The sequence below is a fragment of the Setaria italica genome, chromosome I (assembly GCF_000263155.2).
Source record: "Setaria italica strain Yugu1 chromosome I, Setaria_italica_v2.0, whole genome shotgun sequence".
Taxonomy (NCBI): domain Eukaryota; kingdom Viridiplantae; phylum Streptophyta; class Magnoliopsida; order Poales; family Poaceae; genus Setaria; species Setaria italica.
Genome location: NC_028450.1, coordinates 33,073,380 through 33,091,642, shown reverse-complemented (window position 1 = coordinate 33,091,642; position 18,263 = coordinate 33,073,380). Strand labels below are relative to the sequence as shown.

At 46.0% G+C, this 18,263-nt stretch overlaps 2 protein-coding genes across 2 annotated transcripts; both read left to right on the top strand.

Moving 5' to 3' along the window:
• The first annotated feature begins 7,397 nt into the window (after positions 1-7,397).
• On the top strand, positions 7,398-11,798 carry LOC101769515 (probable WRKY transcription factor 12). Its single transcript, XM_004953244.3, has 4 exons — positions 7,398-7,866; positions 7,963-8,009; positions 8,097-8,267; positions 11,328-11,798. The coding sequence occupies exons 1-4, from the start codon at positions 7,567-7,569 to the stop codon at positions 11,494-11,496; spliced, it is 687 nt and encodes a 228-aa protein (XP_004953301.1). The 5' UTR covers positions 7,398-7,566; the 3' UTR covers positions 11,497-11,798.
• A 3,520-nt stretch (positions 11,799-15,318) lies between these two features.
• LOC101769112 (cyclin-P4-1) lies at positions 15,319-17,940 on the top strand. Its single transcript, XM_004953243.3, has 2 exons — positions 15,319-15,865; positions 17,395-17,940. The coding sequence occupies exons 1-2, from the start codon at positions 15,492-15,494 to the stop codon at positions 17,654-17,656; spliced, it is 636 nt and encodes a 211-aa protein (XP_004953300.1). The 5' UTR covers positions 15,319-15,491; the 3' UTR covers positions 17,657-17,940.
• Positions 17,941-18,263: the final 323 nt, after the last annotated feature.

Below are 18,263 nucleotides of genomic sequence, written 5' to 3'. Positions count from 1 at the left end.
GTGCGCAGCAACCATGCTGTTCGTTGCTTTTCCAAGATCTGTTGGTGCTAGTCCTGCCCTGTGCACCAGTTTGCAGTTTCTTTCCATTGGTTCATTTCTTTGATGATGCATGCAGTTTTCTGTAAGGAATTACTTGATAATTCATGGCTAATACTGCATCATCATTCGTGAGTTGAGTACAGGAAAGCTGTTCTTTAACTGCTTTCTATTGGGAGGCAGAATTTGTGAACATATAATTGGTAGATTATTGCTTTTATGTGATCTGGATGTTGATCATCTGACTAGACGGTCCGCAGCTGAATGTCTTGCGACTGGCAGAATGGCAGGTGCGCTCCATGTTGGGGCAGCAAGAGGGGACGCGATTGGCAAGCGGGCAGGGGGGCGCACCACGAGCTGCCTGCTGCGAGCATGATGCATCATCATCCCGGGCCAGTCCTGTTCCTAGTGGGTGGTGAGGTTGCCTCGGCCCTGGGCCAAGGGGCAAACAAAGCTGCTAGGCTGCATTCAGAAGATATGCCAATAAGGCCAATTGGATTTCGCCCCGGGCATCGAAGCAAACAATCTCATGCATGGCACGCGGTGGCTAAGCTTGTTGGAATTTGTCAGTGAGCACTTGGACACGCATCGGTCCTCTGATGGATCGACAATCGACGACCAATCGACCATATTGCTGCATGCGGGCATGTGTTGGGCTGATAAACCTCTGGTAGCAGTGATGGCACGGTGCCTTCTGCTCATATATATTACATGCTCACTCCGTTTTAAATTATAAGTCATTCGAACTTTCTAAGAGCCAAACCATCTTAAGGCTGACCAAATTTATATAATAAGATAGTAATATTCATGATACCAAATAAGTACTATTAGTCTCTTCATTAAATATATATCTATTCGATGCCATAAACCTTTGCGATCGTTTTTATAATTTTGGTTAAAAATAAAATGGTTTGATTCTAAAAAAATTAGAATAACTCATAATTTGAAATGAAGAGAGTAGAATCTAAGGTTGCTTAGCCTCCGGGGCTCCGACCGAATGAATATCTCCAATCTTCTGATATGACTCGCGTACATGGATTACTCTCACGATATAAAAATGAAATTTCTTCAGCCCAATGGCACACTCTAGATCTGTTCTAGCTAGAGCCCTAGTTTATATACGCCTCATGATCTTGTTTGCGGGCGTGTCGTCCTGCTGCGATCTCATGGCGTATTTGACGTGCGTGCGGTCGCGGGGGATCAGATGAGATCTTCCCGTGTCGTCTCGTCCCCTGCTTCGACCGATGACATGAAAGGCTAGCCATCATGGTGAGGAAGAATCCTGTAGAGTGTTAGGTTGCTGTTACCGCGCGCCTTTCCCATCTTATCTGGGGATACCGTTGCCTAGTCGACCTTCCGTGTTTTACCAACCCTAGACCGAGGTTGCAAAAGTGTGCGATGACAAAGACAGTAGCCGCAGCAATCAGGCCCTACAGCCATCCCCACCCAACTATATGATCATCTCGTCGATATTGTTGCACACATCATTCCGAGAATTTCCCAACACAGTACAGGTAACGGGCAGTGTTTTTTTTCCATGAACCCTACACATCATACGGCAGCCTTCCACATCCACAGTGTCGAACAAGAAAACGAGCGCACACGACACGAGCAGTGTGTGTGCCCTGCCGGCAATGGTACGCCTCCAATGGTCGTCGGTCCGAGAGGAAGCCGAAAGGGGGCCCAGCCGTCCAGGAGGCACGAACAAGCGGACCAGCAGCCGCATGCATGCTTGTGCGCACGCGGTCGGGGATGGTGCTGCATGCCGCTGCCATCCCTCGTGTCCGCGCGTAGCGGCAGGACGGGGGGCATTATGCCGCCGGGAGACCCGCGTGATTTGACAACGCGAACGGGACGAAGAGGGAGCGGGCGGTGGCAGAGAGGAGAGGAGGAGGGCGGCGAGGCGAGCTGAGGCGGCGGCAACGTACCGGCCGGGACCGCGCGTGCTGTGGGGGTAAGGCGCGCAGCTGCAGGCCGGCAGGTGCAGCGCGTTGGAGGGGTGGTGCACTGGTGCTTGCATTGGTCTCGTTTTTTTTCTTTTTCCGTGTGCGCGCTCGCTGGTTTTGTCGCCGAAATGATGCGGTTCCTGAGGAAGCCATATGGGGGGCGCCGAAAGCCTGGCAGCAGGCTTGCCAATGCCACCAGCATCAGCGCTGTGCGTCCACCGAAATTCTACTGCACTTTTTTAGAAAAAAAAACATTGGAACTCTATTCCAGTTTATAGGTCTTTATATTATTTTTATGTGGCCGTCCATATAAAATTTCATGCATACTCATCCCTGTAAATGGATGCACACCATACTTTTATAAGAAAACTAAGTCAGGACGAGCACACATCACTAAATATATATATATATATAAGCAGGATTAAAGTTCATACAGACAAGATACAAATGCTAAAAGGCCTTTGGAAGAAGATATCTTCAAATTTGTCCATCAACAGTGAAAAGACTATAATTTGACTAGGGATTCTGAAAGCAAATTTTGTCAACATATGTGGTAATCTAAACAAGTTCTGTCGGTATATGTGCGTTGAGAAAGGTAAATATATTCCAAAAATGTAACTACAAAAAAAATGAATAAAGAATGTAAAGGGTAGAATACAAAACTTAGTACAACCACTTGTTCTGGGATATCCAAGAGCTCCCGCTATGTTCTAGTCCTTGTTGGAGCCATAATTGGGCCAAGCCCTTTGACCAATTCTTATTGTCTTGGGTAGTCCACTCCTCCGAAGTAAAAGGCTTTTGACCTTCTCTGCAAACTTGTTTGGAGGGTCTTGCAAGACCACACGGTTACTGAGGTATCTTGGTGTCGGGAAACACTTAGGGGGTGTTTGGATACGAGGTGCTAAACTTTAACATTGTCACATCGGATGTTCGGATGCTAATTAGAAGGACTAAACATGAGCTAATTATAAAACTAATTGCAGAACCCTGTGCTAATTCGCGAGATGAATCTATTAAGCCTAATTAATCCATCATTAGCAAATGGTTACTGTAGCACCACATTGTCAAATCATGGACTAATTAGGCTTAATAGATTCGTCTCGCGAATTATACTCCATCTGTGCAATTAGTTTTGTAATTAGCCTATGTTTAATACTCCTAATTAGCATCCAAACATCCGATGTGACAGGTGTTAAACTTTAACAGGGTGTTCCCAAACACCCCCTAAGAGTATGTGTGTGGATAAATCACTTGATTCAGCTCTATGCTAATGGCCACTAGATAGATGCACATTTGCCTAAACTAGAACTAGCAAAAATCCTTAATCTTCTTCTGTTTCCTCGATCTTCCATATCATCATTTTGGTGGCAAAAAACCCAAATATTTGTTTGCATTGAACCTTGAGCTCTAGCACTCCTGAATGGCCGATTGGAGTTGTGTTTATGAAATCCACCCTAAAAACTAGTCGTTAGAACCTAGTGAACACGGTCGATGAGCTTGGACCATAGAAAACCAATTTATTGTGAGGATGGTGGGGCACCGCTAGTTCCGGTAGGAGACCACTGCTGGTTCCAGCGACCTTGTTAGCCAAATCCTTGCTTTGAACTCCTATTTCAATGACTTGGACTTAATAGAGAGCTGAGGAAGGGCTCTACAATTCTTATTTTGGGTGGATGGGCTCAATAAGGTTGGGAAAGTTCCAAGTAGCACTGCCGGTGCTGGTGACATGCGACAGTTACTGTTTCAGTCCACTCCATCATACATAATTTTCCTCTAAATTCTGATTTTATTGATCTTATGTACTGTTTGGAAAGTTAGTGAGGTCTCTACATGTTTATACTGAAATCTTGAGTCCATAACCGCAAAAAAAGAGAATTCTTGAGTCCATAGTTCCAAATCCATTCGAACAAATTCAAATTCATTGAACAAGTCTAGTTTAGTTTCCTTTGTCCTGGCTTTAAATCTTTGAAACCTTCAATCTTCCTTTGATATATTAGAGATGGACAACTCTACTGTACATCATCAGTTAGGTCACTAGCCAAAAGATTACTCCAAAATAGCTTTCTATACAAATCCTTCTTCGTGTATAGTCCAATCAAAACAGACGGGCTTGTAGCCTAATGGTAGTCCGCCAAGGGACAGGTGAAGGCACCCGGGAAGGGTTCGAACCCGTTCCGTACCTGGCCTCCTTAGAAGGTCACGCAAGGGTGCGTTGTTCAAAAAAAAAAAAAACTACAATCAAAGAAGACAAGACCTAATTACTCCCAAGTGATACTCTATCAATTCCACAATACTTGAGCTAGGCATCATTTTGATCTCTATGTTCACGACATACTTTTTCTTGATCTTTAATTATTCTTCCATTTTAGGTGTTTGGATACCACCAAATTGTCATGTCGTATCCATGAGACTAAAGGCCTGCATACTACTAGTTAGCTAGCAAAATCATGCTAGTCGTATTGATTATGTTGATATTAAATACCCAAAAATGCATGAATCATGCATAAACCAGGGCCATTCGGCTTACAAATAGTGTCTCGTGTCTGACCAAATTCTTTGTGCTATGAATAGGACCTTTGCTTTATATCGCTTCATTGAGCTCAAAGGCAAGCGAGACTCCAAATATACAGCTGACCTCATGCATGTCCAGTGATTTCTTGAGGCTGGCAACAAGAACAGAAAAGAAGAGATAGCTGATGACCACATGCATCATCTATGGCTATGGGTATATGGAAAAACATATGCATGAACATAAGAGCGGATGAAGCCAATACCCTGCTGGCCTGCCATGATCTAGCAAATACTCAAATAGTACTGCAGATATATACTAGGCCTAGTAAGCTAGCTATAGCTACTAGCTACCTGAAGAACGCAATGTAGCTAACTGTTTTCTTTTCATCAAGACAAGAGGTTTCTTTGGCAACTTGCGAAAATGCATATGACACCGAAAGCAACAAGCTATCTCTACAATCCAGGACAGCGGACAGCCCGCAAAAGCGAGAGAAAACAAGGAGAAAAAGGATCAGTGCTACGCGCACACGGACACACATGCATGTCCGGCGACCAGCACTCCAGCTGTACTACGTTCTCCATCATCATCATCATCAATTCGTATACGTGCGTATTTCTCGTCTCGTTTTCCCCTTGTCACCATGCGTTTTCGCTCCTTCTCCACGCACGCATGCTAATCATCTCCCCGCGCTGTCTCGACATGCGCAGACGACGCAGTGTGTGCTAAGCTACGCCGCCGCCGCCACTTTAGGATTTCTATTCTTTTCTTGCCGCTGCCGCCGCTGATTGTCTGGGCAGTATGCGGCAGAATATACGTACGCCCCTGTTCCTGCTGTCCTGTACCTGTTCACGGTTACCAAATCCTTGTGCCTCTCCCTTTCTAGGGCACGCCATGCGATGCGAGGTCTTGGGGATTCTGCTCAAGCACAGCCGCTCTACCGATACGTACACTGGCGCTAGCTCTCACATGCGTGCTGTACCTCCGTCTCTGCGGCTTCATCATTGACCAAATTTTTTGGGCGTATATAGGCCAATGATTTCTGCAATTTCCATGGAAAATATGCATTCATGTTGTGAAGAAGACCCCCGGTGACTAGCTGGCCTAGGCGCCTAGCTTCGCCCCATTCATTACATTAGAAATGCGTAATATGCAGTTGATGACCACTTATTAGCACGATCCTACAGTTAGCATTATTGGGAAAAGTTCAGACTTAGTACGTTTGAACTGGGGATGAATGATAGCAGTATTTGAAACGGATCACCTGAGCGCATTGGGGAGCAGTGGCCCAGGGGGGGGGGGGGGGGGGGGGGGACCTGAAGAAGAGGCTTTTGCAGCAGCTCGCAATGATAGGGATTCACCCTGCCCGCTGCAAAACCGTGGCTCAATCTGGAAGGCATCAATGTGCGTGCCTGCAGCAGCAGCTGCCCGCAGCAATGTGTTTGGTTTGCCAACATCTTTTGCAGCCCCACTTCCGCAGCAGTAGATAGCAAAATTGACTTATACTACTATATACTATATGGTCACAATGATTTCTCTGTGCTTTCCTTTCTATTTCTCTTTATCCTGCCCCATTTCAGCATTTTGAAAAACATGCAACTGACCAAAATTGTGATGCATCACTTGTATGTAATTTGTGGTAGATTACTCTACCTAGCTATAACATTCGCTCTGCTGGTAAACATAGCGTTTTTTGTTTTTCTAATGTAGTAGAAATCACCAGAGAGATGTCTTGAAATCATCTGCATTTTTCTGACATTCAATTCCACTGTGGATATGTGCTCACATATTGGTGCCATCTTATTCTCCAGCAAGGTGTTATTAGGGCATTGTTTGATCTTATTCTGAAGCATGTTTAGGTCCCAATGCAATTGCTAGGTGCCTAGACACCCGAGGGTACTACGGTGGTGCCACTGCCAAGACCCGGACAGGGACAATGCATTGGAAGGCAATCAATGGAAGCATTGGTGTCACCGGAGACCACAAAGTAGGCAAGGGCATATATATATACACATGAACGATGCGGTTCATGGCGATTCGGCACGGAGAGGGTGACATCCATCAACGAGACAATCATAATGAAAGAGGGGTGATACGATTAATTGACGCACCCGTATAGCATCGGGCGGCTGTAAATGCTATTTTGAGCAGCAAAATTGCGTTGTACTGAAACAGTGCGTATGCCTAGATATTTTCCCTACAAATCAAGAGCGCCAAATGGGAGGTTACATAGTGGAAAAGCAAAACCTGCCCCCGACGACCCATCCTACTCTGAACACGTACCCAAGACGGTGATGATTCCAGGGGAGACCGGATTCAGATGTGCGCGCTACAGAAATACTGAAAACGAGTGAACCAGCAGTGCTCTTTTTGCGAGGAGGCCGGCCGGGCATCCTGAAAGAAACTGCAGATCGGTCGATTGGGCAATCGATCGCAGGAGACAAAAGGTACAATCAGTGCTAGCTATCCCCCTGTACGCCGAACAATCGCTGCAATAATACATGCCCCGCCTGAAAAAGCTCTGCCGCGGTTGAAGCGCCACTCAAGACGCGATTAGCTTGGAAAGCTGCAGCACGTAGAAGCATAAGCAACGACTGATCAGGGGTTCAGGGGAACCACACGGCCCAATTAACATGACAACCAGCGGATTTCCCCCGTGCTTCTGGCAAACACAAAACGTGATCAATTACAATTAATTTTCCTTTACACCAGACGCATCTACTGACTACTATGATAGACGAGCTAGAAAAAAAAGAGGCAGATCTCTGACACCACATGAAAGCTGCTGATGAATTAGCACGCACTAGCTGGGACAGGGCAACAGCCAGTACTGAACCAAGTACTGTACACACGGCACAATATAGCTAGAGGCCCTTTAAAGGGCTGCCTAGGCCAGCTCCAGTGACCATAGTCCATACCCCATTGCAGTACTCGATCCTCCAGCATTCCAGAGGGCCATAGCCCACACCACCACCACTTAACCTCAAAGCATCATCGTCACCAAAAGGAGATCTATCCTGTGTGAATTTTCTGCCCCAAGAACCACTTTGATCCATCCATCGATCACTAGCACATATGCAGGCATATATGGAGGGAGGCCAGCTGGGGGCTTGCCTTCCTAGCTTCCTCGTGCCGGATCACTACGCCTTCCCTCTTCCTCTCCCACTTCAACTACCGAGCCAACCAAACAAGCTTCTCCAGATGCCGTTTGACCAGGAAGAGTCCGAGAACCATGGCGTGATGCTCTCCTCCGACCATTGTGGCCTATATCAGCTGCCGGCACTGCCGTTGGGCTGCTCTGGAGCTGCCTCGGCCGTCGCCTGCGGTGGGAAGCCTACTGCTGATTTCATGCCCAGTACTGTTGGTGCTGATGAGGTGAGGTGATCTTTCATGATTTTTGCACATGTACATGACTGCGCATTTTTTTTTTATCTTTGTTCCTTATTATGAGCGGTTTTGTTTCTTCTACAGGTGTGCACCTCGTTGACAAAAGGTTGCAACGATAGTGCTAGCACATGGTATGCTCTCTTGTGTTATTTTTTTGAGATCTCTATCTGTCTATGGTTTAGGGTTTGATGGTGTGCATGTGTTGTGTGAGTGCGTAGGTGGAAGGGCTCGGCGCCTACGATGGCGGATAGAGGGAAGATGAAGGTGAGGAGGAAGATGAGGGAGCCGAGGTTCTGTTTCCAGACCAGAAGCGACGTGGATGTGCTGGATGATGGCTACAAGTGGAGGAAGTACGGGCAGAAGGTTGTCAAGAACAGCCTCCATCCGAGGTATCTGCAATTTTGTACCAATCTACATCATATTTATTGAATTTACGTAGAAGCTGTCCTTCGGCTCTATTATACACTCCAAGCATGCCATGCCTTTGCTAGCAAATTAGCAAGTAATCTCAGATTGTTAATTTTATGTGGTGGTGATCTAATAAGTTGCCTCTTGATGACAATATATATAGAAGCAGGTCCATCGTGTTGTAGCTAGTTGAGGCGATCGATTAGCAGTAGATCTGGTAAATCTTACCCGAGAGACAGTACGTAAGCCGATAGTGAAGCTTGCTTTGTGCTAGACTGCTGGCTAGCTGGTATTTCAATTGCTTTCAGCTCTTGTGCCTATATATAAGCAATATATATGACATTCAGAAATATATAGAAGTGGGAAGCATGAAATTGTTTTGGCACTCAATATGCTTGAACTCGAGTTATATTTTCCATTTGTTTTTTTACAAAATCATATTGCATAGGACCAATGATCTCTACTAAATTGTATTTATTGCAAGGCTAGATCATTAAATGGACACAAATTATTTATGCTAATTAATGTGTTTAATCAACTAGTAGTTCTTTAATTTGCACCAATCATATACAATTTTTTTCCACAACTGGTACTAGTTTGTGTTCTACCGTACCAGATTTTTTAACTGAGTGTACAACGAATAAGGAGTGAAATCATTGCAAGCATATGTTGAAGAACAGAGAGTAGGAAAGATAAATGACGCGGAATTGCATCTAGCTTAGGTTCACGCTTGAGTTAGTTCTGTGAACCGTACATGTGTGGATATACACACACTTAGACAATTGATCAGAAGTTCAATCTCGCTCTCAGACGACCATAGGGTCTACAGGCTACGGCAAACAGACGCATGCATGAAGTGCACATGCACGTACATAGACAGGTCTTAGATCCTTGCTTGTGTTTCTTCAGAAATCCAGATGCACACAGATAATATAACGTGCCCATAAGTATGGTACTTGACTAGAGATATACCTAGGTAAGAGATATATGCACTATTCGAATCCTATCGTTTTCCTGCAAATATACATGGTTTGAATACAATCTTGATTATTAAAAAACAAAAAAAAATCTGTAACAATATTAGACTATATTATTAATGCTACCCTTAAATTGGGTTTTACTGTATGTATTTAATTAGATCATCATCTAATAACTCTTAACCACAACAAGTATTTAGTCGACCAGTAAGCTATGGAAGCTAAGATATCACATTTGAAGAGTGCTATTATTTTTTGTAAATTATATGAGAAGTATGTATGATCAGTTGACAGAAGAAAATGTAGCGACTCATTTAACGACCAAATAATTTACCCTCTGGAAGCTAAGGTAAATCACATATACGTTGGGGGACAGTTAGTCAATAAACGATCTGTCCTGCTAGGTGACCACAGTAATTAAACAGTGTATTAATAATTGGAGAATCTTTGCAGAAAAAAAGTTATTTGAATTTGATATATTTCTCTTTTATGAAAAAATTGTGAATCTAAGATGACTTTGATATGAAACATACATGTAAGTATAGATGATTATAAACATTAAATTCAGTAAATCTTTACAAACATGCTAAAATATGGATGATTCAGCCTGAACCCGGCCTGAAGGGAAAAGCTAAATCTTGTCAACGAACTGCGATCATGCATAGGCGATATAGTACTCACTAAGTTAGAGAGCATTGATTACATTGTTGCAAATAGAAAGGTGCAAACTACAAGTTTCACTGAATGTTAATGAGAGTGTCTTCAATAATGGTGGACTCAACCACACCCTATTATATATAAAAACTTACACATCTTCTAAAGATAGCATAATACTCCGTCTATTTCAAAATGCATAGAATTCCTTCGCTAAACTTTGATTACACGAAAAGTTATGACTATGTAAGTTAGATATTATAATATTCAACATGAAAAGTGATCTCTAAATAATTAATTATTTTTCTTATAATTTTAGTAGAATTATTGGTCAAAGTCTCAACTTGTAGACACATTTGATGTCCTCAGGAGCACTTACTTTGAATCGGAGAGAGTAACTAATATCTTATACTTCATCCAATATAAGGATTTAATTCTGAGTTTGTCCTAAGTGAAGGTATTCTAAGTTTGACTAAGATTACAGATTAATAATATTTATTATGATTGTCGGATTTAGTGACCGTCAGTCCATCTAGGGGTACCCAGATGGTTGATCTGTAGGCAGAGAAGATCTCAAGACCATGAACTTAATGGTAACGCAAGACAAAAGACGCATAGATTTATACAGGTTCGGGCTACCAGTGTAGCGTAATACCCTATGTCCTATGTTGGGAGTATTGTATTGCGTCCTGTGCTCAGGTGTTGGTTGTTGTGTTGAGGGATTGAATGTCCTCCTAGGGCCCCTACCTCCCCTTATATACTCTGAGGGGTAGGGTTATATGGCAAGTCCCCTAGTCGGTTAATGTAGATGAGATCTAGTCGGATTACAACACGTGGGGAGGTCTAGTCGGACTCTATCTTCTGCCTTCTTCATCAAGTCGAGCCGGCCCATTAGTGGGCGGCTGGGCCCTCATGAGAGTACCAGGTATCCATAACTGTCAATGATATAAAATGAGCATCATCATATCTGTTATGAAAAATGTTTTCATTTTTACCTTTTGGTGTGGTAGATCTGTAGATGTTAATATCTTCTCTTTTTTTCGAACAATTTAATACCTTCTCTATGAACTTGCATTGATCGATTTAGATAATCCGAGTTAGGAGAAACTCAGAAATTCTTATATTTGGACGGAGGGAGCATATATATATATATATATCACATTATCTAAATATATAATATGTGTCCATATATTTATTAATCAGTGCATACATGTGGGAGTTGTAAGTAGATTGCCTATTAGCTATAGTAGCCTTAACTTTTCGATGCCACACGAACAAAATGCTGACATAAACAACTTTGTATCGCTGATTTGTCGAACACGCCCCATGTATGATGTGTGTGATGTATATCGTTTTAATTTAGCTGATTATTGACTCCGCCTGGTTGCGCGCGTGCATTCCTTCGATCAGGAGCTATTTCCGGTGCACCCACAGCAACTGCCGCGTGAAGAAGCGGGTGGAGCGGCTGTCGACGGACTGCCGCATGGTGATGACCACGTACGAGGGCCGCCACACGCACTCTCCCTGCAGCGACGACGCCGCCTCCGGCGACCACACCGACTGCTTCAGCTCCTTCTGAATCTCTATCGTTAATATTCACTGCGCAGTCAAGTGGTCAGAAGCAGCGTGATCGAGAGCATTGCAAGAGCAGCAAACAAGAAGTGCATCGACCCGTGGTTTCTTGAAGGTCTCTTCAGTTTTGGTGGATCGGATGCATGTCAGGACGTGATGAACCAGTAGTGTCGTGTGTACTCATCATGTAATACGATGTGATCATCCCCGACCATCATCTTGCAAATTAAAAATATAATGATCCATCCATGAATCGATGTATGCACTCATGTAGACCATCAAATATTGTGTACACTTTTGTTCACTTTTGCTCCTGTGTATATGCCACTGGTACTAAAGTTCCCAACCACTGAAAGATGATCAGAAAGAAAAACAAGCTGCATGCACGCATGCATGGTTGAAATGGGTGCAGATGATGCCCAGTACGCACGCACACACCCTGGTGATCCGGTTGACCTATATACGCGTGTGATAAGATCGTACCTGGTAGGCATGAGCTGCTACGTGACGTTAACGTGCGCGTTCTGCGCCGTCCGTCCGTCCGGCTGACAGGGCAAGAAGAGCTAGCGGCTGCACACCTTTCTATATGCGTGTGTGTACACGTACTACATCAATTCATTATTCATGCAACGCTGGCTAATGATTGTGGAACGGGCCGGGCGGCACCCTGTTGCCCTGACGACCGAAAACGAACACGGGCTCCCAAACAAACCGCCATCAATTCGGGTGTGGTTTTTGCTCAGAGAGACCACGACATGGCTGATGGCTTTGCAGTTGCAGGGTCATGATGTGTATAGGTGCAAGTGCAACCTGGCCTAACCAGGCGCCCAGGCAGGTCACCTGAATCTGAATCATTGAGAGATCGAGCGTGTGGGCTATCTAGTAGTCGTCGTCTCGACCTTAGGATGGTCAGGTCAACAAATTAGCTAGCCTGACGAACATATACGCGCGCTACATTGAAAACGCACTAACATCAGCAAGGCCCACAAGATAATGGCCGCGCGCGAGAGGGAGGAGGGATCTGCGAGGCTCTCTGTACGTGCTCGACCATAGGAGTATGCATGGCCGCCCGCCCGGGCCGGTGGTCCCTGCGCGACGATCTGTCCGAAGGTGCGAGGTCAACTTCGCGTGGACCATGGATGGATGGACGCGCGCGGCGACATGTTGCCTCGCTCGGCGCTGAAAACGCCTGAACCACATGGCTTTTTACGAGACGTACGCGCGAGCCCCGGCACCCCGCAGAGCTAGCGTCCGCGCGCGCCGCCCGCCCGGCTCTGCAGTGGCCTGTCGCGCGCGTTGGGTGGGTGGGCACCTACGGGCCGCGAACGGTGACTTCAGCGCGCGCGACCCTGTTGGCCGCGCCGCGGACTCGTCGAAGAGGAAGGAGGACGCGCGGCCGGCGGCATGGAGAGCGGTGAGCAGTCGGTGGAATGGGGTTTGTAAACGCTGAGCCCCCGCGGGGTACGGGCCATACCCACGCGCGGGGAAGGCTGTCCATGGGCTGGCCTTGATAAGCCGTCCAAGTTGGTGGCTAGTAGTTTTTTGGCTGGGCTTTGGACAATGCCGCGGCCCGGAGAACACCCTTTTTTAGCACACTGGGCCGACCCGCCCGACCCCTTTCTTTTCTGGACATCATCAGTTTTGGAGAGCTAGGATAAAAAAGTCCTTAATTTCGGATGAAAATTTGTGACCATTACATGGGGTATTGTTGGACTGATTTTTCAAACCGAACTCTAACCTCCCGTTCCTTTTATTGAAAAATAATTAATATTAATTGCTTGGTACTAGGTTTGCGCTGACTAAACCTGGTCTTATAGCATACGTCGTGAGCGGGCCAAAACTCAACGGGCTTAGGCCGGTCCAGCTGAGTCTAAAATGCTCAAGTCTGTTCACTGGGCTGCATGATGCGGAGTCAGACTGCATACTTGCACAGCCAAAGCTTTATGTTCGTTGGAGTGCTGTTTTTGTACATATATATTTTCTTAAAGGAAAGCTTTAATAACGAATAGCAAAAAAAAGCTTCAATACTTGCATTCTGCTCCTTACTTTCCAGAGGGTGGTGTTTGGTTGGCGCAATGTAACGTAATTTGATTACTGAAGTTAACGGATCCCATTATATATGTTTGGTTGCGGTGGTTTGTAATTAATTGACATTGTAATCGAATCTCTTACCTAAATAATATCTATACAAGCTTGTTACCCCTCCTCCTTCGCCGTAATCAGATACAACACCCACACTGTAATCTGATTAAGTTACAGAGTACAACCAAACAAAAATGTAATCACCTATTCCGTTACTAAATACACTATAATTCGATCCTTTTTCCCGTTAACTTACTAGGAACCAAACACTATCTAAATGAGGATGGCAGGTGAACCGTTCGTAAGAGGTTTTGACAGGGACCGCGCTGTCTCCCTTCACTCGCTCTAATACTAGGTGTTGCTCTGCTAGTCTGCTGATCAATCTCTTTCGGCTTAATTTGTCAGCGTAACGATGACAGTGCAGTGCAAAATTAAAGCACGTGGCCGGGACGCGACTACAAAAGTGGTTGCAATGACAGCCTCAACCCCCTCAACCTCCCCTGATTAGAACACAATTCAAGGAGCACGCAGCACTAGCAGCTGTAGTTACACTAATTAACAGACTGATACCGTTCACCAGCAAGATTATGAGAGTACGTAGCAACGAACCTTTCTCAGGATGTATAGTAACATGTGACGACAGGCGAAAAACTGGCCCGATCAGAAAGTTGAACGCCGATCTTGCCTGCTTTCTTCTTGCAGCGGCGCACACGTTTGTCTCGAGGGGAAGGGTCTCTGCTGTTGTTGAGTGGGATGTTGCACGAATCAGCACATAAGGTTGCATTCGACATGCAAAAGAAACGTTGGGCTGTATAGCGTCCTAATGTGGTGACCATGTTGGGAGCACTGCGCTGAACAAATGTGCTAGAACAAATCAGACGTGTGCCAGGTGTGTAGGACTCCTTCCTCTTATTTTTATAGAAAAAGGCAAGATAATACGAGATAGACATTATGGATACCACGTTTAGATTTGGTTTCAAAGTTATTTATTGGCTGGTCAAAAATTCGATATTTTACTGAACAATACTTCCTTCCTTAAAAAATGTACTATGGTACAGTATGAACATGGTATGAACTGGCTCCACGACGCTTCTAATTGCCTGTTGTTCTTAAAAAAGATTGTATGGTACGAGCATGGTTAAACATGGTATGAATTGGAACAAAATGAGAAATTGGCTCTACAACGCTTCTAAGTATACATGTCTCTTGTTTGTTGTTCTTTCCATGTGTGCTGGAGGGAAAGAGAAGCTGGACAATCTTCAGCAACTTCTCACGCTGTTGGTAAATATTGGAACTGGATTAAGGATCCAGGATGCCGTGTATTTTCTAACATTACGTACACATCTATGGAGACAGACAAGAATAATTCAGAAGCAGGAAGCATTACGAATAATACAATCCCGTTGACTTAACCCAACTGCTAACTAGCCTAATTTTCTCACCGAAGACGCCGAACTAAGGACTTTTAGGTTAAAACCCCCCAAAATCAGCTCAAAGAAAAAAATACGAAAACTAATTTAGCTGTTATCCGACGTTTAGGCGTCCACAATATGCTTCAAAACTAGTCCACAAGAATATTCTAATCTAGTCAATCCAGTCACCTGAACCATTACGAGGGTGGTCCATGTAGTGATCTATAGTAAAAGGTATCCATAAACTTACAATCTACCTATAAGAGATATAATTTATCTCTCCCGTTCCACCCACTTTCTCTCTATCTCTTTTCTTCCTCTCCCTCTCTCTCCATATCCTATCACTTTACGTATTATCGTGAAGTTTGCAACAGTTACGCCGTGAACTATACATTTGGAGTTGCCCTGAGGAAGGCTCCGAAGAACTCCCCCGCCTGCTCTCCACCAGCCCCGGAGCTCAACACGTGCACACCACACCCAGAGGCCAGGAAGCCGGCCGGGAGCCGCCATGGCCGAGTGCGAGGAGCTGGTGGAGAGCGGCGGTGGCGCCGAGGACATGCCGCGCGTGGTTGCCGCCCTCGCCGGCATCCTGGAGCGCGTCGCGGAGCGCAACGACGCGGCGGCGGCCGCGGAGCTCTCGGCCGCCGTGGCGCCGGCGTCGGCGTTCCGGGCGACGACCAAGCCGGGCATCTCGGTGCGCGCGTACATGGCGCGCATCGCCCGGTTCGCTGGGTGCAGCCCCGCGTGCTACGTCGTCGCCTACGTCTACCTCGACCGCCTCCTCCGCCGCGGGCGACGACTGGCCCTGGCCGTGGACTCGTACAGCGTGCACCGCCTGCTCATCACCTCCGTGCTCGCCGCCGTCAAGTTCATGGATGACATGTGAGTCACTCTCTCCTCGCCTGTCGTATCGTTATCAAGTTAACCAACAATCTAGCTGAATTTGAGGCGTACTTGCGGATGATCATCTTCTCGATTAGCTTTTTTTGTCGGTCTATTACTATAATTGGGAACACATGGGTCAATTAGCTAGGAGCGCTTCACTCTCTGTTCTTGGTCTGTTCAGACGTTCTTGATTCTGAAATTTTCTTGTACTGCCAAGAATACCTGGATTTAAACACCTTGATGGTGAATTGCTCGGAATAAATCAATTGGGCCACCTGAATTTCTCTTCTTGCGTGGTTCAGAATTATCATGGAAAATTCAAACGCTTTGGATTCTTATGCAAAGAGTGGCTGTGACAAAGTGCTTTGTTAGCCCTCAAAATAATAGGCATCTTTTGATGTCCCCATCTCTTCCAAGCTTCCCAAGTTCAGAATTCTGCTAGCCAGGAATAGTTTGGAAGTGCCGTGCAAGTAACTCAAGCATCATTTCCACCCCTACCAGAATTGTGCCTCCTTTTGTTTCCAAAAAAAAAAAAAGAATTGTGCCTCCTTATTTTCTGGGTGTGTGTAACTGTCCAATGAGGTTACTTCTCATTGGATTCAAGAAAAGTTACTTCGCGATATAACATTCTCAAGCGTCAAAGTGTCGGTGCTCTAACATCTACACAAGACTCTGTCCTTGAGTGTATAGCAAAAGAAAAATGTGCAAAACACGCATAAATTCAGAATTTCCAGGCTTCCAGCTGCAATCATTGGTGCACACATACACTGATACACCACTGTGCTAATGATCACCATAAGACAAGGAAAGGTAAAGGTGTAGGCTCTCACTCCAACAGTTGATCAACCATGCCGCAGTGAAACCAGGCCATGCATCGGGTGATTCAGGCGCCTGTCGTCCTTGCAAACAAGGCATCGTCCACGGACGACAGAGAGCTATGCTTGTCCAGCAAAGCGACCCCGGTGGTTCCACTTCCACAGTTGCTTTGCTTCCATCCAATCCAACCACACGCATCCACCGTGGACCCGACGACATAAACTAGAATTCCACCCCGCCCCGGCCCCGTCACCTTTCCGCAGCTTGGAATTTAATTCTCGGCGCCAGTTGTAGGGGATTGGGACGGCCAACTTGCCGTGGCCATCTGCTGTTGCTGCTGATGTTTGCCGCTAGCTCACTTCCTCATGTCAGGGTCCCAGGAGCATCGTCGGCCTCTTGCTGCTTTCTGGCTTTGCTATTTGGGCAACTTGGCATTCTTTAAAGATACCGTTTGGTCCCTGTTTGGTAAAATTCTGGTCGTGCTTTTTTCGGTTGCATGCATGATTACAGTGTTACTGTGCTTGTACCGTCAATCATTGGCCAAACTCTCAATCATAAGACAAGTTGAAAGAATCGGAAGGATTACATATAATATGACAAATTGGCAATGCAGTGATGCAGTATTTCTCTGTAAAAGTTAGGCCGAGAAGTAACAGTTGGAGACTGAAAGAGAGTCAAAGTGACCCGTGAGCCTGACTGTACCTGTGCAGATGCTACAACAACGCCTACTTTGCCAAGGTCGGGGGCATCACCCTAGCGGAGATGAACTACCTGGAGGTGGACTTCCTGTTCGGCGTCGGCTTCGACCTCAACGTCGCGCCGGAGACGTTCGCCGACTACTGCGCCGTGCTGCAGTCCGAGCTGCTGTGCGCGGAGGCTCCCCCGCCGCCGCTCAGGCTGCAGCACTGCTGCCTCTCCGACGACGACGACGCCGCCGCCGGATGCAGCGCCCAGCATCAGCTCGCTGCATGAAACCGATCGAAGCCGATCGATCGACGGCTGGTCGGTGTCTTGGGAGCAGGTGTTGTACGCGGGTGCACGTGCACGGTGCGTGAGGGCATGTGTGTGTCTCCCTCCGTATGTAGTCAGCAGGTAGTAGTGGCTGAGTTCTTGGTGTGCACTCTTCCTCCATTTTTGTTTGGTGTAGTGGTGGTGTAGGGGAATCATCAAACATAGTCTTGATTAAATTGTACCGGTAGTAGTAGATTGTATATACAGTGTTGGTCACTTCTGAAATCTTGTGCGTAGTCTGATGGCAAAGGTAGCTTTACCGAGCAGTGAGGTGGACCTACGTGTGTAGAAACCACCACTACGACGACGTGCTAGCAGCTATGCAGTGTCTCCATTGGATGCAGCGATGCGCCAACCACTACTTGAAAGGTGAGGTCTGGAGTATCGTAAGCAATGGGGGCAGTAGGGTTCACACCAAAGATCCGATCGTATGGCAATAATTACGTGCAAGCATCCAAATCTTTGGTACAGGGACACTGCACGCCCGATAAAGGATCTTCGCGACATTTTGCTTGCTCCGGTCACAAATTCAAGTAGCCCAAAATACAAGCACCGTGTTGAGTTGGAA

Coding starts and splice junctions, on each gene's coding strand:
- LOC101769515 (XM_004953244.3), top strand. CDS start 7,567: ATGCAGGCATATATGGAGGGAGGCCAGCTGGGGGCTTGCCTTCCTAGC. Junction 7,867..7,962: donor GTACTGTTGGTGCTGATGAG/GTGAGGTGATCT, acceptor TTTCTTCTACAG/GTGTGCACCTCGTTGACAAA. Junction 8,268..11,327: donor AAGAACAGCCTCCATCCGAG/GTATCTGCAATT, acceptor TCCTTCGATCAG/GAGCTATTTCCGGTGCACCC.
- LOC101769112 (XM_004953243.3), top strand. CDS start 15,492: ATGGCCGAGTGCGAGGAGCTGGTGGAGAGCGGCGGTGGCGCCGAGGAC. Junction 15,866..17,394: donor GTCAAGTTCATGGATGACAT/GTGAGTCACTCT, acceptor GTACCTGTGCAG/ATGCTACAACAACGCCTACT.